This window comes from Canis aureus, chromosome 29 (genome assembly GCF_053574225.1).
Source record: "Canis aureus isolate CA01 chromosome 29, VMU_Caureus_v.1.0, whole genome shotgun sequence".
In the NCBI taxonomy this organism is placed as follows: domain Eukaryota; kingdom Metazoa; phylum Chordata; class Mammalia; order Carnivora; family Canidae; genus Canis; species Canis aureus.
The window spans coordinates 40,960,554-40,978,336 of NC_135639.1; the positions used below are offsets into that span (position 1 = coordinate 40,960,554).

A 17,783-nucleotide genomic window follows, 5' to 3' on the forward strand; every position below is an offset into this window, starting at 1 on the left:
AGAAAATATAGTTGATTCTTGAACAACATAGGTTTGAAATGCATGGGTCCACTTATACATGGCTTTTTTCCAACAAATATACGTATAGTACCGTAAATTTATTTTCTCTTATGACTTTAATAACATTTTTCTCCAGCTTACTTTATTGTAAGAATATAGTATACAGTATATGTATTATACAAAATATGTGTTAACTATGTTATTAGTAAAGCATCTAAAAAACAGCAGGTTATTAGCAGTTGCTTTTGGGGAGTCAAAAGTTATATGCGAATTTTCAACTGTGTGTGAGTCAGCACCTCAGTCCCTGGGTGTTGAGTCAACTGTACTATGTTTCATTGATTTTAAGATGCACTTTCAGTTTAACATGTATGAAATAGAGTTGCATCTTATAATCAATGGTGTAGTGCAACTGGCAGTGTTTTCTCTTAGTGGTATATAATTATATGTTTTACAATTGGTGGCCTATTAAAATTATAAGAAATACATAAATGTCTATTGTAAATATAATGATATATAAAAATATCAAATAAGATATGTAAAATATCCAGGACCACATACTTTGGTCCACAATTATATTCTTGTACATTACTTATTACATATACAGATACACTAGGTTCTACTTAATTCTATCATTCTGGGGGGCTCTAACTATGTTTCCCAAAAGTTAACTCAGAGAAAACTAATCTTGGTTAGTCCTAGGAAGAATCAAATTCATTCTTCCTGAACAGACTTTTTTTTTTTTTAAGATTTATTTGAGAGACAGAGAACAAGCAAGGGGAGGGTCAGAGGGAGAAGAAGCAGCAGACTCCTCTCCAGGCAAGGAGCCCGACTCGGGGCTTGATCTCAGGACCCTGAGGATCATGACCTAAGCCAACAGATGCTTCTGACTGAACCACCCAGGTGCACCCCAAATTTACAGATGGATCACCTATTCAGGTTTATATCTCCCCACTCACTACCTTTAGCCTTTCCAACTATTTATATATATAATCTCTTAATAATAGGTCTTCTGTCTCCATTTTAAGACCAGGTAAAGAAGGGACCAAGTGAGTTGCCCAAAGTCACATAGCTACAAAAGTGGTCAAATTACTAAATGACAACAACACAAATGGAAGTAAACAGAATCTAAAAATTGTCCAGCCCCAATGATCCAGTGAATCTTTTTAAAAAAGAAATATTTTAACATTTCTAAGATAATCAGTGCATTATTAATGTTTACCCACATTCACAAAGTAACTACTATATTAGATTTGCAAAGATTAAAAATTAAAAAAAAATAAAAATAAAAATAAAAATAAAAAAATAAAAATTAACTCACTCTGTTAGTGAAGGTGGGGGTAAAATAGACATTCCTAAACCGTGCTGACAGAAGTATAAACTGCTATAATTTCTTTGGAGAGTAATTTTGGAAATACTTGAAAAATATCCTTTGGCCCAGCAAATCTCCTTGTAGGATTTTTCTTACAGGGATGTTCTCACATGTATACAAGAAGACTGTGGAGTTGTCTGTAACAACAACAGACTGGACACAACTTAAAGCTCTTCAAGAAGGAGTTAGATACAGAAGTTGTGACGCAGCCATACAACAGAACACTAACCAGCTATTAAACCAAATGAGCTAGATATGTGGAGTAAGACATCTCAAAGATAAATGATTATATCAACAAAGCAAGTGTGCACAGTATACAACCATTTGTGATTAAAACAGGGTGGGAGAGGAAAAGAGGGAGACATCAAACACAAGTTTGTACATCTATACACTATGAAAAAGCAGAAAAATTCCAGAAAGCATCAATATGTCGGGGTGGGAACCTGAGAGATTCAGATTAAGTCAGGGACAGAAAACTTACTTTCTACTTCTGTAAAAATACTAATAATCTTTTTACCAAATATCAGTTATGAATAATAAAAGTATCTTTAATTTCCTTAACATGAATAAATCAACATAAAGATCCAGAAGCTCTTCCGGCTTCATCTCTAAGAATCTGGTGAATGTTACCTTTCCACTCTTCTATTGTATGTTCCCTTTCATCTAACTGCTTGTCAGGTATCTTTGGTGGTGGCTGAAAAACACAATGCAACAATTCAGTTTATTGAGAGTATATAAATTCCTTATAAATTATCTGAATTATTAGCCAAACAGAGATTCTCAAAAATACATCATTAGACAAACACTGATCAATCATAAACAACCTTCTTATGTAGAGAGACTAGTTTTGGATGACACTTTCACGACAGGAAAAAAGATGTTTAACCATCTTTTTCTTTTCTTCTAGTTTTTGAAACTGTCCTATTTTATTTACATCACACAACTGTGCTATGCTCTGGACAGAATAGTTTGTCTTGTAACTAGTTAGAATGTTTTCCCAAAGTGTTCAACATCCTAGCATCACATACCAAGGCTAAAAGGAAAGAAATAGTGGGATGTAACTTTGTGTGTGGGGTGCTTGGATATGATCATTAATTTAAGATACTAGTCATGCAAAAAACAGAAAATATATGTTATTTTTATTTAAAATTAGTCTCCTCCAAACCTAACTTTAATTCAGTATAGTCTTCAAACATTAAGAAAAGAACTTACAGCTTCTGCTTCAGAAGGATCATACCAGACATTGATATATGGGTGCTGGAGAGCTTCATCTACAGAGATCCTTTTAGATGCATCAATTACCAACATTTTGGATAACAAATCCCTTGCCTGACTGGCTGTAAAAATAATGATGTTAATGTATATGTATCTAACAAAAGTTTTTAAATTATTATAACTTTCATTATTGTAACTTTCATTTATTGAAAATGTATGTTTAAAAAAAAGATTTTACTATAAAATCAGGTTATGTACAGGATTAAAAAATAAAATAACAAAAAAAATTAACTCAAACCTTTCACTTTGTTCCACCACTCAGAGATAACGCTGGGTTTTATCCCTTAAGAACATACATACACACACATCCCAAAACTGAATAAATAATACATATTTATAAAAAGTACCTTTAAGTTTGTTGTGTTCTGAGTCAGCTGGGAAAAGTACATCGGGGAAGAGTTTCTCAAAGCTATATCCAGCATATTTAGGTCTGTTTTCAACATAAGTCCTTACTGTTGGCTGTAGTTTCTTCATGAATTCAGGGCATGGTGTTCCAAGCTGTTCAATAACTTTATTCCACTGATCAATATCTAATATCAAGTAGCTAAGAAAAATACTCTGTAACTAATGTTCAATACATTAGCCATATCTATGTTAAAATAACAATAAATTGGCAATTTAAAAAATTCTAAGAAAGAATGTGGCAGTTATAAATTTTGTCTTATAGCCACCTTGTAAAAGGCAATGACTGTAGATAGAAAGGATCAATAGATAAGCTTTGTTAACCTTATTTTGTGTGTGTGTGTGTGTGTGTGTGTGTGTGTGTGTGTGTGTGTATGTCTACTAATACTGATTTTACCATAGAAAGAGAAGCTTAAACCCACAAATTCTAAATACAAAGGATAAGTGACTCAAGGAATAACGACAATTACTACCCACAGGGACTCTAAATTTAAACTGTACACATTTCTAGAATATAAAATCTGTCTTTTCTTTCAACTTAGAAAATGTGAATGCATTTCTGGGAGGTTAAGAAATACTTCTTATAATCTGTCCTTTCGTTTTCTGTACTAACAGAAAATAACCAGTAACAATAAAAATAATGGCTTTAACAAAAGTGCCATTTTCTTTTGTCATTTTCTGTTTAGCTTATGTTTAATTAAAATATTTTTAAAACTCTGAAACTTAAGAAATGAGTCTGTGTTTTGATAAGTTGTTAAGGTTATGATTCCCTGGTCTTTTTCATCCTAGTCTTCATACTCCAAGTCCTCTCTGCAGGCTAATTCAGTCTTTCTTAGCCCAGGGAGTATAGCTTTTCCCATTCTCCCTCCTACAATTCTCAGTGTTACTAGTTGATAAACAAGTAACAGATCACCCACCATTAATATAAAACTAAAATCAGTCAGATGAACAAAAAGAATGAACCCAAATCTACTCACCACCATATAAAACTATTATGCTAAAATTCTCAGATGAAAAAAATCAGTATGTTATGTTGAAAAATGAGACAACAACCAAAAAGATGCAAAACATACAGAACAGTAACAAAAGAGGAGGTGGTTGGGGGAACAAAACAAAAGGATGAACAGAAGCAACAGACAATTCCAAAATTTGTATTAAGTCCTAAGTACTTCTAGGCTCACTCGAGTATATAATTATTAGAAATTTTAATGCAAGCCATGATTTTTGATTTAGGTTAAATAAATCAACTCAAAGCCAGCAAGTAATTATGGGTAATTCACTTAGCAGTTGTAAGAATTAACTTATATATAAACTAATAAATGAGGGAAAGGAAAGTCTATGTCAAATAGCAGGTGGTATTTTGAAAGAGTAGTTTAACAATATTTTACTATTAGGGAGAGACAAAATACATTATACCTGACCAAGTTAAAGTGCTATCATACATTTTGACCTTTAGAAACTACATTTTAGGCCAAAGATAAGGATACGATCTGTACCTGGGAACAAAACACCACCTTTGATCATTTCTCCCATGATGCACCCAACTGACCAAATGTCAACTGAAAACAAAATGCAATGACATTAACATAAAGATTTTGGTTAAAAAAAAATTTAAACATTAAAAAAAATCACATACACCATGTATACTTTAAAATTATAGAAAGCAGTATAAAATAAAAATGAGTGACGGTGAATGTGCTCTAACTACCAGCAGAGACTGTATGTCCTACTGCCAAATGCAGCCTACAAATATTTCAGCTTCTTGTCTCAACAATTTTTGAACTATAACAGCCACAAACTTTACATCTGTTTAAAGAAACCCATATATATGAATATGCCATATTTATTTTCATTAGATAACAGAAGGAAGTTCATCACCTAACTAATTTAACTGCTGCAGCAGCACAAGGATACAGTCCCTTCCTGGAAAGAGGATTTTGTGGCAAACCATTTCTCCCATAATGCACCCCACAGACCATAAATCCACTATATGTTTGCAGCACAAAAGAAGGAAAAGCAAAGCAAAAGGTCATTAAAATCAAAGAAGCATAAATGACTGCATTATATAAAAACTGCAAAACATCACAAAAAGAAAAAAGTGATTTTAATTTTAGCTAATGGAATAATTTAAAACACAAAATATTTTTCAAAAGGCTTTGATTCACAAAAGCAAATGTGAAGTGTAGCCTTTTAACTACATATCTAATTTTAAAGTGAGAGCTATGCACAGAAATCACATAACTGAAAAACCTATACATTTGTCTCTATAAATTTGTTTATAAAATATGAAACAGAATCAAACACATCTTTGCAAATAAGGCTGAAAATGAACATGAGGCGGCAAAATTTAAATAAAATCTTGATACTATTTTGAGGTTTAACTGTGCATTATACTCTCTCTTTAAGTCAAATAAAAGAAAAAGCATGAGCGGAAATAATCCAGTATATTAAAATATTTAACAGAAAGAATGCGTTTCTATGAATAATTACAGTTAAAAAGTTAATCAAAAGCTCTTCAGAAATTTTCAAACTGGATTTCAAACTGGGTAAATTTATTTGAGAAGTCCTATGTTTATTCTGAAATGAAAGTCATTTGTTTTCTTGACATCATACTACATTTACCCTACTATTCCAAACGGAACAAATGCATAGAGAATGAACAAATAATCAATGAAAAAAAACCTTAGTAAAAGAAGCATATTTTATGTTTTCCATCTAAAGTTTTTTAAACCCATAAAACCAAACTGCTTTGGTTTAAGAAGTTAGTTTTAGTTGGGTATAATATGAAAGTTCCCACAGATTTATTATCTACAAAGAGTCTCTCTATTAACTTCCTGACTCCCATCAACTTTTAATGGGAAATCCAATTGATGCTGAAAAGAATCAGCTAAACAAAGAAAAGGGCAATTTGGGGATCTCCACTTGTTTCACTAATACTTCCTGATATTTTATGTCTTTGGTTTGAAAATTTGGTAAAAAAAAAAAAAAAAGGAGAGGAGGTAGTTAGATTCATTATGGTGATGACTGCTTCACTATATATAAATATATATACATATATGTGTGTATGTGTATAAACACTGAATCACTACAATGTACACTTGAAACTAATATAATATTGCATGCCTACTATATCCTTCAATTAAAATAAAAGAGAGTAGATGGTTGCAGTTTAATAGAAGAGGGGAAGAATGAGCAATTTAAAAAGAAAGCCTTAGAAACTTGCATTTGTTTTTGAAGTTTCAAGGTCCTTTTTCAGGCAAAAAAAGAAAGAGGAAAGAAATAAGTGTTAGAGATAGGTGGACTTGTGAAATGAGAAGCCTGTACTTTCCAATATACTCATAAAGAGACTACCAGCTCCTTATGGAATCTTAGGAACAAAGGTGGGAATAAATTTTGGAAATCCTGTTGAGTTAAAGTTTCTCTAAAATTTATTAGAATTCATGTGAATCTTCATGATTCACCTTTCAAGAATACAATTTTAGAGGAAAGTTAATACTCATAAATCAGTTCAGAAAACCCTTTTTTCTGGGGTTTTTATTTTTGGAAACAAACTACTACAATAAAATTTCCCTATAGGTTTTAAAGAATGGTAAACTTCAGTTAAATATCCAGGACACAATTTATGTAGGTAGCCTTAAGAAAAACATGTTTTTAAACAAATTTCAAAAGCTGCAAGCACAAGAGTAGATATTGCCTGGGTTAGGGAAGACTTCTCAAAATAGAACATGCCTGATTCAAACAAAACTAGCTTTAAACGGTTTAACTGCTTAATCTATTAGGCAGTTTAAATATAGTTATCATGTCACAGTTTGTAAAAAGCCTTATGGTAGCTTGCAATAAAAGACAAAACAAAGTTGTTAGAACTAGTGGGGGTGGGGTGTCACTAAAAGAAGGAAGTTCTTGTTCTAACCTTATTACTAATGTTATCATGATCAAGCATTACATTTGATTTCGTTTCCTAAGGCCAAAAAAGGGCAATAAAGTGATCTGCAAAATTCCTAAGACAGGAAAGCATGTCAATTCTTTATATGATAGTTTCTATTGGTGCTAATTTCTGGTAGGAAACTATCTCCAAGATCACATTTATAGGACATTGGGTGACACAGTATCTGTGACAATTGACAGCTTTACAACAAATGCAAAAGCAATTTTCATGCTGGTTACTGGAAATCTCATTTCTCAAAAGAAAAGAGTCTAATACGAAATTTAAATCTGTGAAGTCTAACATATAAAACAATTTTAGACAGTATGGAAACAGAACAGCATGTTAAAGAAAAGAATAATCATAAATGTCAAAGTATTTGTTTTTAATTAATTCAGAAAAGCAAAGGAAATTAAGCTAAAATCTTCAGTTTAGTGTCATCTTTTATAAAAATTAATCTTAAAGACTGAATTAATACAGTTTCTTGATTCAAAGTGAACTTCTGTTCCAGATTCCTTGCTTAAAAACAAAAACAAAAACAAAAAAACACACCTTAGGTACCCTAGGTCTTATCCTAGGGAGTATTTTGGATGAAATTGCCACATTTTAAAAGTTATAGTTTAAGCTCATAATCATCCAGTATAGATTTATTTATAGCTTAAAAATCTGAGTTTCAACAAAACTTCTTAAATTACACATATGTGTATTTATACACATATTTGTATGTAACATTTTAAAAGGTATATGAACTACATGCCTGTTAATTTTCTTTAACCTTGATTCTTTTTTGCTTTTTTAAAGATTTATTTATTTATTCATGAGAGACCGAGACAGAGAGGCAGAGACATAGGCAGAGGGAGAAGCAGGCTCCATGCAGCGAGCCCGATGTGGGACTCGATACTGGGACTCCAGGATCACGCCCTGGGCTGAAGGCAGACGCTTAACCGCTGAGCCACCCAAGCGTCCCTTCAAACTTGATTCTAATGCTGAAATCTATAATTGAATATACGCACATATAAATAATGACATTTCTTTAGGGTGGACACAAGGCTTTGATGAAGCACTGCTTCTAAAAGATCACTTTAATCATCCATCAGCTTTGCAAAATGGCCTCACTATAGCTCTTGAAGTCTACACTAGGTGCTATAACTTTAGTTTCAAAAGGTTGGAAGTATGTTCAAATATCGCTTATGCAAAGTAGGATTATTACTAAAGAACTGTCAGTCCACCATATACTTCAGCCCCTGTTAGAAATACTCATTTTCAAGTTACAGGCAAGCAAATGGCATATATTCTGTTTCAGAAGCCAAAGCAACAAATCCTTTGTCTAGCTGTAGTATTGATGGTTATGTACTTATATTTAAATAAACAGGGGCCCCAAGTTTTTCTAAACATTTATGACAAAATTTATAGTTACTTTCAAATTTGTGATAAACATTTCAGTGATACATTTAACTCTATCCACTTAAGTTTAAATATTTACATAAGCAATCTGATAAACAAAAGCGAATAACAGTATTTCAAGTAAATAGTGTTTGCTGACCGTTTTCTTTGTAGCCCATCCCTAGGATGACCTCAGGTGCTCTGTAGTAGCGAGTCACTACATAAGGTGTCATCATAAAACTAGTTCCTGCAGTCCTGGCCAGTCCAAAGTCAAGAATCTTCAAAGTGCAGTCTGATTTTACCACTATATTACTGGGCTTTAAGTCCTTAAAAATATAAAAACAAAAAATGACTGCTATGGTATATGCAAATATTTTATAGTTCACAAGCTAATCAGAATAATTTTTTAAAAAAGATTTTATTTATTTGAGATAGAGGGAGTTATGAGTGAGCAGGGGGTAGGGCAGGAGAGGGAGACAGGGTTAGAAACAGACTCCCTGCTCTGTGGAGAGCTCGACATGAGGCTCCATCCCACAACCCTGAGATCATGACCAGAGACAAAATCAAGAGTCAATGCTTAACCGACTGAGCCACCCATGTGTCCATTAGATCACTTGAAAAACAATTCATGATAACTGTTATAATGTCTCTGATTATAATCAATATCACTGCCCAAATTCACCGTAACAGGCAATTTTGAGAATTTAGCCTGATGGCATTTTTCACTTATGAATACATACATATTAGAGAAATTTATCTTTCAGTTTCTAGAAATTACAATTAGCTAGAAATTTTCAATCAAGTGCAATAAAAACAATTGGAAAGGTATTTCAAAGTTATTATAGTAAAAGAAAGAGAATCATAAGTTAGCCTTTATAAATGACCAAATTTTAAGAAGTCTCATTCTAGGGATGCCCCAGTGGCTCAGTTGGTTGAGTGTCCAACTCTAGATTTCAACCCAGGTCATGATCTCAGTTTCTTGGGATCAAGCCCTGCATTGGGCTCCACACTCAGCCAGAAGTGCTTGAGATTCTCCCTCTCCCTGCTAGCACAGAAGCTCACACTCTCTCTCTAAAATAAAATTTAAAAATCTCATTTTAAATTCACAACAAGCTTTATATAGATATTACAAGTCAATAATGGGCTATTCCATGTCAATCCAAGCAAATGTCCTTTATCTTTCAAACTGGCAGATTTTTAGTTCTAAAGGACTGAAATGATTATCAGTCTTTTCTATCACTAGATTCCCACTTTAAATCACACAAATTTGTTCATAAAATTTTTGTCTGCCCATGGAAGTAGGATACCATTGTCTTGGTGCCACTAATCCATAAAATTACTTGCTGTTGATGCTACTAAATGATGTCCTTGTGAGAATTTTCTACCTAATCCTACCCTTTAGGAATTATGTGCTATGATAATTAAAAGGAAGGCAGCAGCATAAACACTCATGACTTCAAGTCCAACACACTTTGCCTGTTAGCCCTGATGAATCTTATTATGAACCAAGAAACCAAAGAAAGCAAGCACAGTATATCCACACCACAAAAATATTCCATTACTGGTACTGACAAGCAGTATATAACGTTAAATACCAGTGATTAATACACAAGAAAAAAAGCAGCCTGAAAGACAGTGTTCACACTTTTGTAATGTCTATATCCAGAAAATCACATATGTTGTCTTTAGCCTATTTTGATAGGTGATCATGAATGGGTTTAGAAGATATATAATCTAAGGGTTTATCAAATTAAAAATAGAGATCAACAGGCTTAGTGAAATAGAAGATGAAAATTTTCATTATTGCTATTCTGTAAACATAATGGTATACTATTTACAAAATACATTATCCCAGCAAAGTAACAGAGCTAGTTCAAGAATTACATATTGTAAGCTTTGATACTACTTCAGTGTTTACTATGATGGTTAAAGATTAATGGCTCTTTATACTACTGCATTCTAGCTTAGCAATAAGATTCCAACCTTAAAACACTTTATTTTGGAAAGATTAAGAGCAAAATACAATTTAAGAAATATTTTTTATCAAGAAAAAAGTTAAAAAAATGCTTCAAAGAATATTACCTGAAATTCAACCTTGTATATGAATCTATACCTTTCTAGATGTAACACTGTTTCAAACTATGTATGAGAAGAATAAGTGAATTTGTATAAATTTATGGCAGAAGTAGAAGAAGTAACCTAATATTCCAACTTTGCCCCCCAATTTTTTCAGCCTCCTTACAGGCAAGACCTAACCATGATTAGTTCTAGTCAACAGGATGGGAGTGGGAACAAAGAAGAGAAGGGCCACTGCACAACAACCTGTTGTCTCTTCCCCTGCTTTGTTGATTAGTTATCATCCCAGATAGTAGACCCTCTGTCAGACTACTGAGGTTGCTGAGTAAGACAAAGTCCTTACCCCACCATGACCTGTCCTGGACATGTATTATGGAAAATAAACGTTGGTTGTGTTAAGCTAAGAATTCAGGGTTTATCTGTTACCTTGGCAAAGCCTAGTTGTAACACTGTGATTTATAATAAGAAATACATATTTGGTCTTTAGCCTAATTACTGGCACAGAGTTCTTAAAATTCTTAGAATTACCTAAGAGATAAGAGCAATAAGGAGAAAGGAGAGCCTTTTGTTTTTCATAAGCAGTGCATTTTGGGGGCATCTGTATGGCTCAGTCAGTTGAGCATGGACTCATGATTTTGGCTTAGGTCATGATCTCAGGGGTCATGAGACTAAGCTCCAGGTGTCTGGCTCCATGCCCAGCATGTTTAAGATTCTCTCTCTCCCTCTGTTCCCCTCCCTTCCATTCATGCTTTTTCTTAAAAAAAAAAAAAAAAAAAAAAAAAGTGCCTTTCAATCATACCTAAGTTTATGTTAATGAGGTGACTTTGGAAAGTTCCAGAGGATGGGAGCTGGTTGTCAGGGGAAACAATAAAGTAATTAGAGGGTTGGGACTTTCAGCATTTCCCACCCCAAACTTCCAGGGAGGGAAGAGGACTAAAGGTGGAGTTCAATCATCAAAGGCCAATGATTTAATCAAACCTGGCATGTAATGAAGTCTCCATAAAAAAACAAAAGGACTGGTAAGGAGAATTTGTGAACATGTGGAATTGCTGGGAGAATGGCACATCCAGAAAGGGCATGGAAACTGTTACTCTTCCCATATACCTTGCCCAGTACATCTATCCATCTGGCTATTTCTGAGCTATGTCTTTTGTAATAAACTGTCAACCCAGTTAAGTAAAACCTCTTGAGTTCTGTGAGCCACTATAGCAAATTAATTGAGCCTGAGGAGGGAGGGACCTCTGAATTATAGCCAGGAAGTCAGAACCACAGGTAACCTGAATTTGTGACTGGCATTTAAACAGCCAAGCACTTGTAGGACTGATCCCTTTAACCTGTTGGATCTGATAATATCAAGATTTAGTTAAATTACAAGATACCCAGCTGGTGTCCAGATAATCTGAGACTTGTTTGGTGTGGGAAAAACTACCACATATTTGGTATCAGATATAATAATGTAAGAGTAAAGGAGACACACAGAAATGTTTTTCCTTTATATTAGTCTATCCTAACACTGAAATTAGTGCCAGAAGTGAGGTGTTATAATTTTAAACACAGGATCACAGCTTATCAGTTTGAGCAGTGGGTAGCAGAGAATATCAGAGGTTGGAAAGGTGATCCAGGTTATACAACAGCAATACATTTATCTCATGATACTGCCACTAGCAATAACTTGGAAGGCACTGCACTTGCACAATGAATCTGAAGCTCAAGGTTGACAAATTAAGACCTGTTTTTACAAAGAAAGTTTTATTAGTCCTGCCCATTCAATTACCTACTGTATGAAGCTGCTTCTGTGTTATAGTGGCAGTTAAATAGCTATAAGACAGACTCTGTCACCTCTAAAGCCTAAAATATTACTAAGCCTTTATAGAAAAAGTTTGCTAACCCCTGCTCTACAAGAGATTGGAAAGCAAAACTCAAGTAGTGTGTGTTGGTAGCTACTGGATGCATTTGAAAGAATTGGTCACTTTAAAAACAGAAATGAAAGAGAACCAGAATCTAGAATTTCAGGACCTGTCTCTCTAGAAAAGCTAAACTTTACTTTAAGCCCTAAAAAAAAAAAAAAAAAAAGACAAGATTGTCCAGTAAATCTCTCCCTCTTCCAACCCAGTGTATCCATCTTCCTTGACTTCATGATGGGGTTATGTCCCAATAAACTCTCGTAAGTTGAAAATGCTTTCATACATCTAACCTACCAAACATCATTGCTTAGGCTAGCCTAAGCTCAGAACACCTACCTGAGCTTATGATTGGGCAAAAATCATCTGATTTTGCCTATTTTATAATAAAGTATTGTGATATCTCATGTAATTTACTGAGTAGCATACTCAAAGTGAAAATCAGAATGACTGTATGGCTATAGGATACTTGTAAGTGTAGCAGTTGTTTACCTCTGTGACTGCATGGCTAAGGGGGAGCTGCAGCTCAGTGCTGCTGTCCAGCCATCACAAGAGAGTTGTCTTACCACATACTGCTAACCCAGGAAAAGATCAAAATCAAAGTATCGTTTCTAATGAATGTATATCACTTCTCACACCGTTGTAAAGTTGAAAAGTTCAGTTGAACTTTAAGTAGGGGACCATCTGTACTCCTGTATCTTATTAATGAACCTTGACAGATGACTTGTTTAGGCAATGAAATGTGAGGGAATATGATGTTCTACAAATCTGAAAAGTTTTAAATATGCTTGATTTAGTTTGGCTCTTGCTCCTCTCTTTTGCCAAAAGAAAAGGATGTGCCCCTGGGAGGCATTCCTTCAGCCTGGATGCTGAAACCTGAACCTGAACATATTCTGAATCTGACCCCATGATCTGGAGCAGTGCCACACAACCAACCTGTAGATGCCTGAGCAAGCAATAAATGCAGATTAAGCCACCAATACCTTGGATTATTTTTTTCATGCATCATTCCCACATAATACTTCTGAAAACCCTTGAAGGAAAGAGATGTAAATTCTTTTGGTTGATGAAAATGCCTTAGACTTGCCAACAGAAGCCTGAGAGTTTAAAAGTAGACATTAAGCCGAAGAATATAAAGCCAGTGACTAACAAATGTGCTCTGAAAAAGAACTGTAATTAAAAAGAAGTCTCCAAAGTTTCTGAGAGAGCTATACTACCAAGAAACTCCATTAGTTGTGACTTTTCTAGCCTAAAAACAGTGATTCTCAATTCGGGGCAATTTTGGCCCCAGGGGATAGTTGGCAGTATTTGGAGATATTTTTGGTTGTCACAATTAGGGAATACTGGTGGCATCTAGTGGGTAGAGGCCAGGAATGTGCTAAACATTCTACAATGTACAGAACAGATCCTCAAAACAAAGAATTCTTCATCCAAAACATCAACAGTGTCCAGGTTGAGAAGGACTGCCTTAAAATTGACAGTTGGTCCCCCCAATCTTTGATAGGAAGCTGAGAAAGCTGAGTAGCCCCCAAGAAGAACACATTTTCCAATAACCACTTCAAATATATTCAAAAGGATAGTAGAATAAAAAATAGTAGAATTAAAGATTCTTCACAGAAAACCACTAACAACAGTGAACAGACCATTCCTTGCAGAAATGAGATTCAGGGGCTAAACAAGGAATATTCCCCATCCCCAAGGGAGGCTACACTCACAGCATCTGCCAACAGAATTAATTTCTTTCTTTCTCAATAATTTTAAAGATTTGTTTGAGAGAGAGAAAGGAAGAAAGAGCAAGCAAGCAAGCGTGGGGTGGGGTATAGTCTTAAGCAGACTCCATGCCCAGCATGAAGCACAACATAGGGACTAATCTCATGATGCTGAGATCATGACCTGAGCTGAAACCAGAGTCAGATATTTAACTGACTGCACCATCCAGCTATCCTGGCTCAAGAGAATTTCAAATTACAAATAACCAATAACTAAACTTTTCAATTTCCCAAATAGGGCTGTTTACAGGATCTGACATAGAGATTACCATGTATCAGTTGGGAAATAAATGCCTTGACAGACTAGGACTTTAGGTTATCTACCCTAAGCAGGGGGTGAGTGTACTAGGTGTGGAACAAAGGGAGCAAAGAAATGTTTGATAACCAGAAGGGTAGACTGTGGCAGAGACTAACGTTCACCACCATTCTGAAGTCTGCCTCTCTACTTTTCCCTGTCCGTTATAATAGGACTTGAAGAACATTAAGACCTGTTCTGCCAACAGGCTCCAGAGCATTAGTGACGTGTGTCACTTCCAGGCCAAAACATAGAAGAGCCAGGACACACCACCAGGTTTTCTCTTCTCTTGACCCGCAACTATGCAAATGGTGGAACCACATTCAGCTTGGGTCTCTGAGTGACTATCTGGAACCCCATTCCCTACCCTGACTTGTACTGAAACCCTAAGGGATGAAGTTCAGGTTATTTTACCAATAAAACGATTTTACACCAGCAGAGGTATTAGGCTGGGGTGAAGGGTTTAGAAATTAACTAGTAGTAGAGCAGAGAGATGAGTATCATTTGTGGCCTCAAGACCAGCTACAGGAGTAGGTGCTGTAGTTTATCCCATTAGACTCCTTTTAAGTTCCTTGTTACTCAAGGAGTAAACATCAAATAAAATCCTGGAGGAAGAGTTTCCAGAACTTACTTGATGAAGGAAGTGAGAACAAGTGGCACCAGAGGTCCTATAGTGGGTCCCTGGTTCAGGATCCCTTCCAGCTGCTAGCAGTGTTGGTGCTGAGTTTTCAGCAAATCTCTCTCCAGGAATTGCCTTCAGCCACAGAAAGCCACCTTTTCCAAGGTCATGCTGCTCCCCAAAGCACAAATCCAGTTGTCACCAGGTGAATCCCCTGGAGTGATCGCATCCATTTCAATTCCTCCCTCTGTCCAGTTTTACTTCCTTTACTCCCTTAAAGATGTTGATCCTGAGAAGACTCCCCAACAAACTTCTTACATGTATATCCCCACTGTTTCCCAGAGAGCCTGACCTAAGATAAAGGCATATTCTTCTCCACAGGAAACAGATCATTTGAGCTAATTTTTAGCTCAAATTAATTATGTAAGTTTTCTATAACTCTACTGTATTTTTACAACTTTATCTAGCCAACTAAGGGAGTATGTTAAAATATCCCATTACTATTGTGTTTGTAGAATTCTTTTATTTTCCACAGTTTAAGTTTTGTGTATTGTAATTTATACACGGCATGTACAAAGTTCTTGACAGTTACCTATCCAAATAGGTGGATTACACCCTTTTTCCTCACAAAATTATTGAGATATTTTCTCCCTGGCCCCACCATATTCCATTCATCTGATTAAACAGAGTTATTCTTGTTCTCATGTTTTGTTTTCCCACTACATCTTTGCCAATACTTTTGCTTTCATCCTTTGGAAGCTAGCTACAATTGTTTGTATTAGTGAAATACATAGTAGTTGTCAGTGGCTCTGTGTGTCAAAATCTGACCTTTGTTCATTAAGAGGTTAATCCCTTTACTCATTCTGTTATATTGGTCTTCTATAACGTTGCTCTTTTATGTTTCTTGCTATTTCTTTTGTTTCTTATCTTCCATCATGTAGTTTATGATTTCTGTTTTACCCATTAATCTGAGGACTTTCTATATGGAAGAATTAACTTCCATGGTGGCAGATTACTGTCCTGGTCCACAGGGCAAAAGAAAAAAACAAAAACAAAACCTACAAGTTTAACTCATTTGCCTCACACAATATATGAATATGGGATGAGGAAGATAATATACTCTCCCATGTTAAATGATTTCTCTTATGTTACCTAAAGATGGCATTAGATATAACATTATAGCAGCTGCATATGCAATATACAAAGCAATTCAGTTAGAATGATAGAACTAAGAATAAGCCTAAATATCCCACAGACATAATTGTCTTAAAATAGTTAATTTGAACACAAATCTATATATTCAATTTGAGTTAGGTTATTTGACACAAGGTAGTTCAAAGATATAATTTCACTGAATTGAAAACTTTTCAAGAAATTTCTCTCAAATTAGATGCTACACTTTTCAAAGAACAAGCTAGAATTACAACTAAAAGGCAAAAACACATGTTCACACAAAAACTTGCACACACGTTAATGTTTATCATTGCTCATGATATCCAAAAAATGGTTAATGGTTAACCTAAATGTCCCTCAAGTGATGAATGGATAAACAAAATGTAGTATACAACCATAGTGTGAACTATTATTTGGCAAAAAAAAAAAAGAAGAGAAAAAAAGAAACAAAGTACTGATACATGGTAAACAGATGAACTTTGAGAACATTATGTTAGGGAAAAGAAATTATAGACACAAGAGATCACATTATACATATAGCTCCACTTATATGAAATATTCAGAACAGGCAAGTATATGGAGATAGAAAGTAGGTTAGTAGTTGTGTAGGGCTGGGGGAATAACAGGAATTGAAGGCTAACAAGTACAGGATTTCTTTAAGAAGGGTGAAAATGTTCTAAAAATATTTGGTGGTGACGACTGTACAACCTTTGAATATAATTATACACTTTATAAACTGTATGGTATGTGAATTATATGTCACTAAAACAGTTAAAACACAGAATACAGAAATATAAACTATTTCTGAATATGAGAAACTTAACTCTGATGAGCACCCAATTTTATTTTTTAAAATATTTTATTTACTTATTTGACAGAACGAGAGAGAGTGAGCACAAGCAGAGGGAGTGGCATGCAGAGGGTGAGGGAGAAGCAGGCTCCCTGCTGAGCAGGGAGCCCAATGTGGGGCTCAATCCCAGGACCTTGGGATCATGACCCCAGTGGAGGACAGATGCCCAACCTACTGAGCCACCCAGGCACCCCTGAATATTCAATTTTATATAATTGGTAATGATAGGATATTTTATATACCACTTCATTTCAGAGCAAAACTAAGCTCATACTACTCCATATAAATCAGTGATTTATAAATATGATTAAAGGCAGTGATGTTAGCAAAATAGAAGAGTAGATAGCTTCACAGAAACACCAAAAAGCAGAACAAAATGGATCAGAATAAACTTTTTCAGAAATCTGGAAAATAATCAAATGTTCACAACAACCAAGTAAATACAGAATCAAGAAAAAAGCAACTTAAAACAACAGGAAAGTTATGTGGTGTTTTTACTAGCCCTTGTCTCTCATCTTCCTGGCTGGGTGGGAGGGTCTTGCAGAAAGCAGCCTGCATTCTCACTGTGGGACTCTGGTCTTGGGCTAGACAGGGGGCATTTCTCAAACACACTGCAAAGCAAATGAATTCTGCCATTCTGCTTGTGACAAAATATTAATGTTGAAAACAAGACGCAGCACACCACCAAGTATACAACATATGCATAATGGAAGTCCCAAATAAGGGGAAAAAGAAAAGGGGCAGAAAAA

General features: G+C 34.9%; 1 protein-coding gene across 11 annotated transcripts in view; it reads right to left on the reverse strand.

Moving 5' to 3' along the window:
- MAPK8 (mitogen-activated protein kinase 8) overlaps positions 1 to 17,783 on the reverse strand; it is an 86,640-nt gene that overhangs the window by 9,455 nt on the left and 59,402 nt on the right. For 8 of the 11 annotated variants that reach the window (XM_077878634.1, XM_077878642.1, XM_077878637.1 and 5 more), the window contains 5 exons: positions 8,512 to 8,677; positions 4,534 to 4,605; positions 2,992 to 3,174; positions 2,582 to 2,706; positions 2,000 to 2,063 (listed from right to left, as the gene is read on the reverse strand). In XM_077878634.1, the coding sequence (XP_077734760.1) occupies positions 2,000 to 2,063; positions 2,582 to 2,706; positions 2,992 to 3,174; positions 4,534 to 4,605; positions 8,512 to 8,677 (610 nt within the window). Of the gene's footprint in view, positions 1 to 1,318; positions 1,507 to 1,999; positions 2,064 to 2,581; positions 2,707 to 2,991; positions 3,175 to 4,533; positions 4,606 to 4,960; positions 5,033 to 6,560; positions 7,962 to 8,511; positions 8,678 to 17,783 lie in introns of those variants that run through there. The other 3 variants (XR_013368311.1, XM_077878639.1, XM_077878643.1) reach the window with 3 other exon arrangements.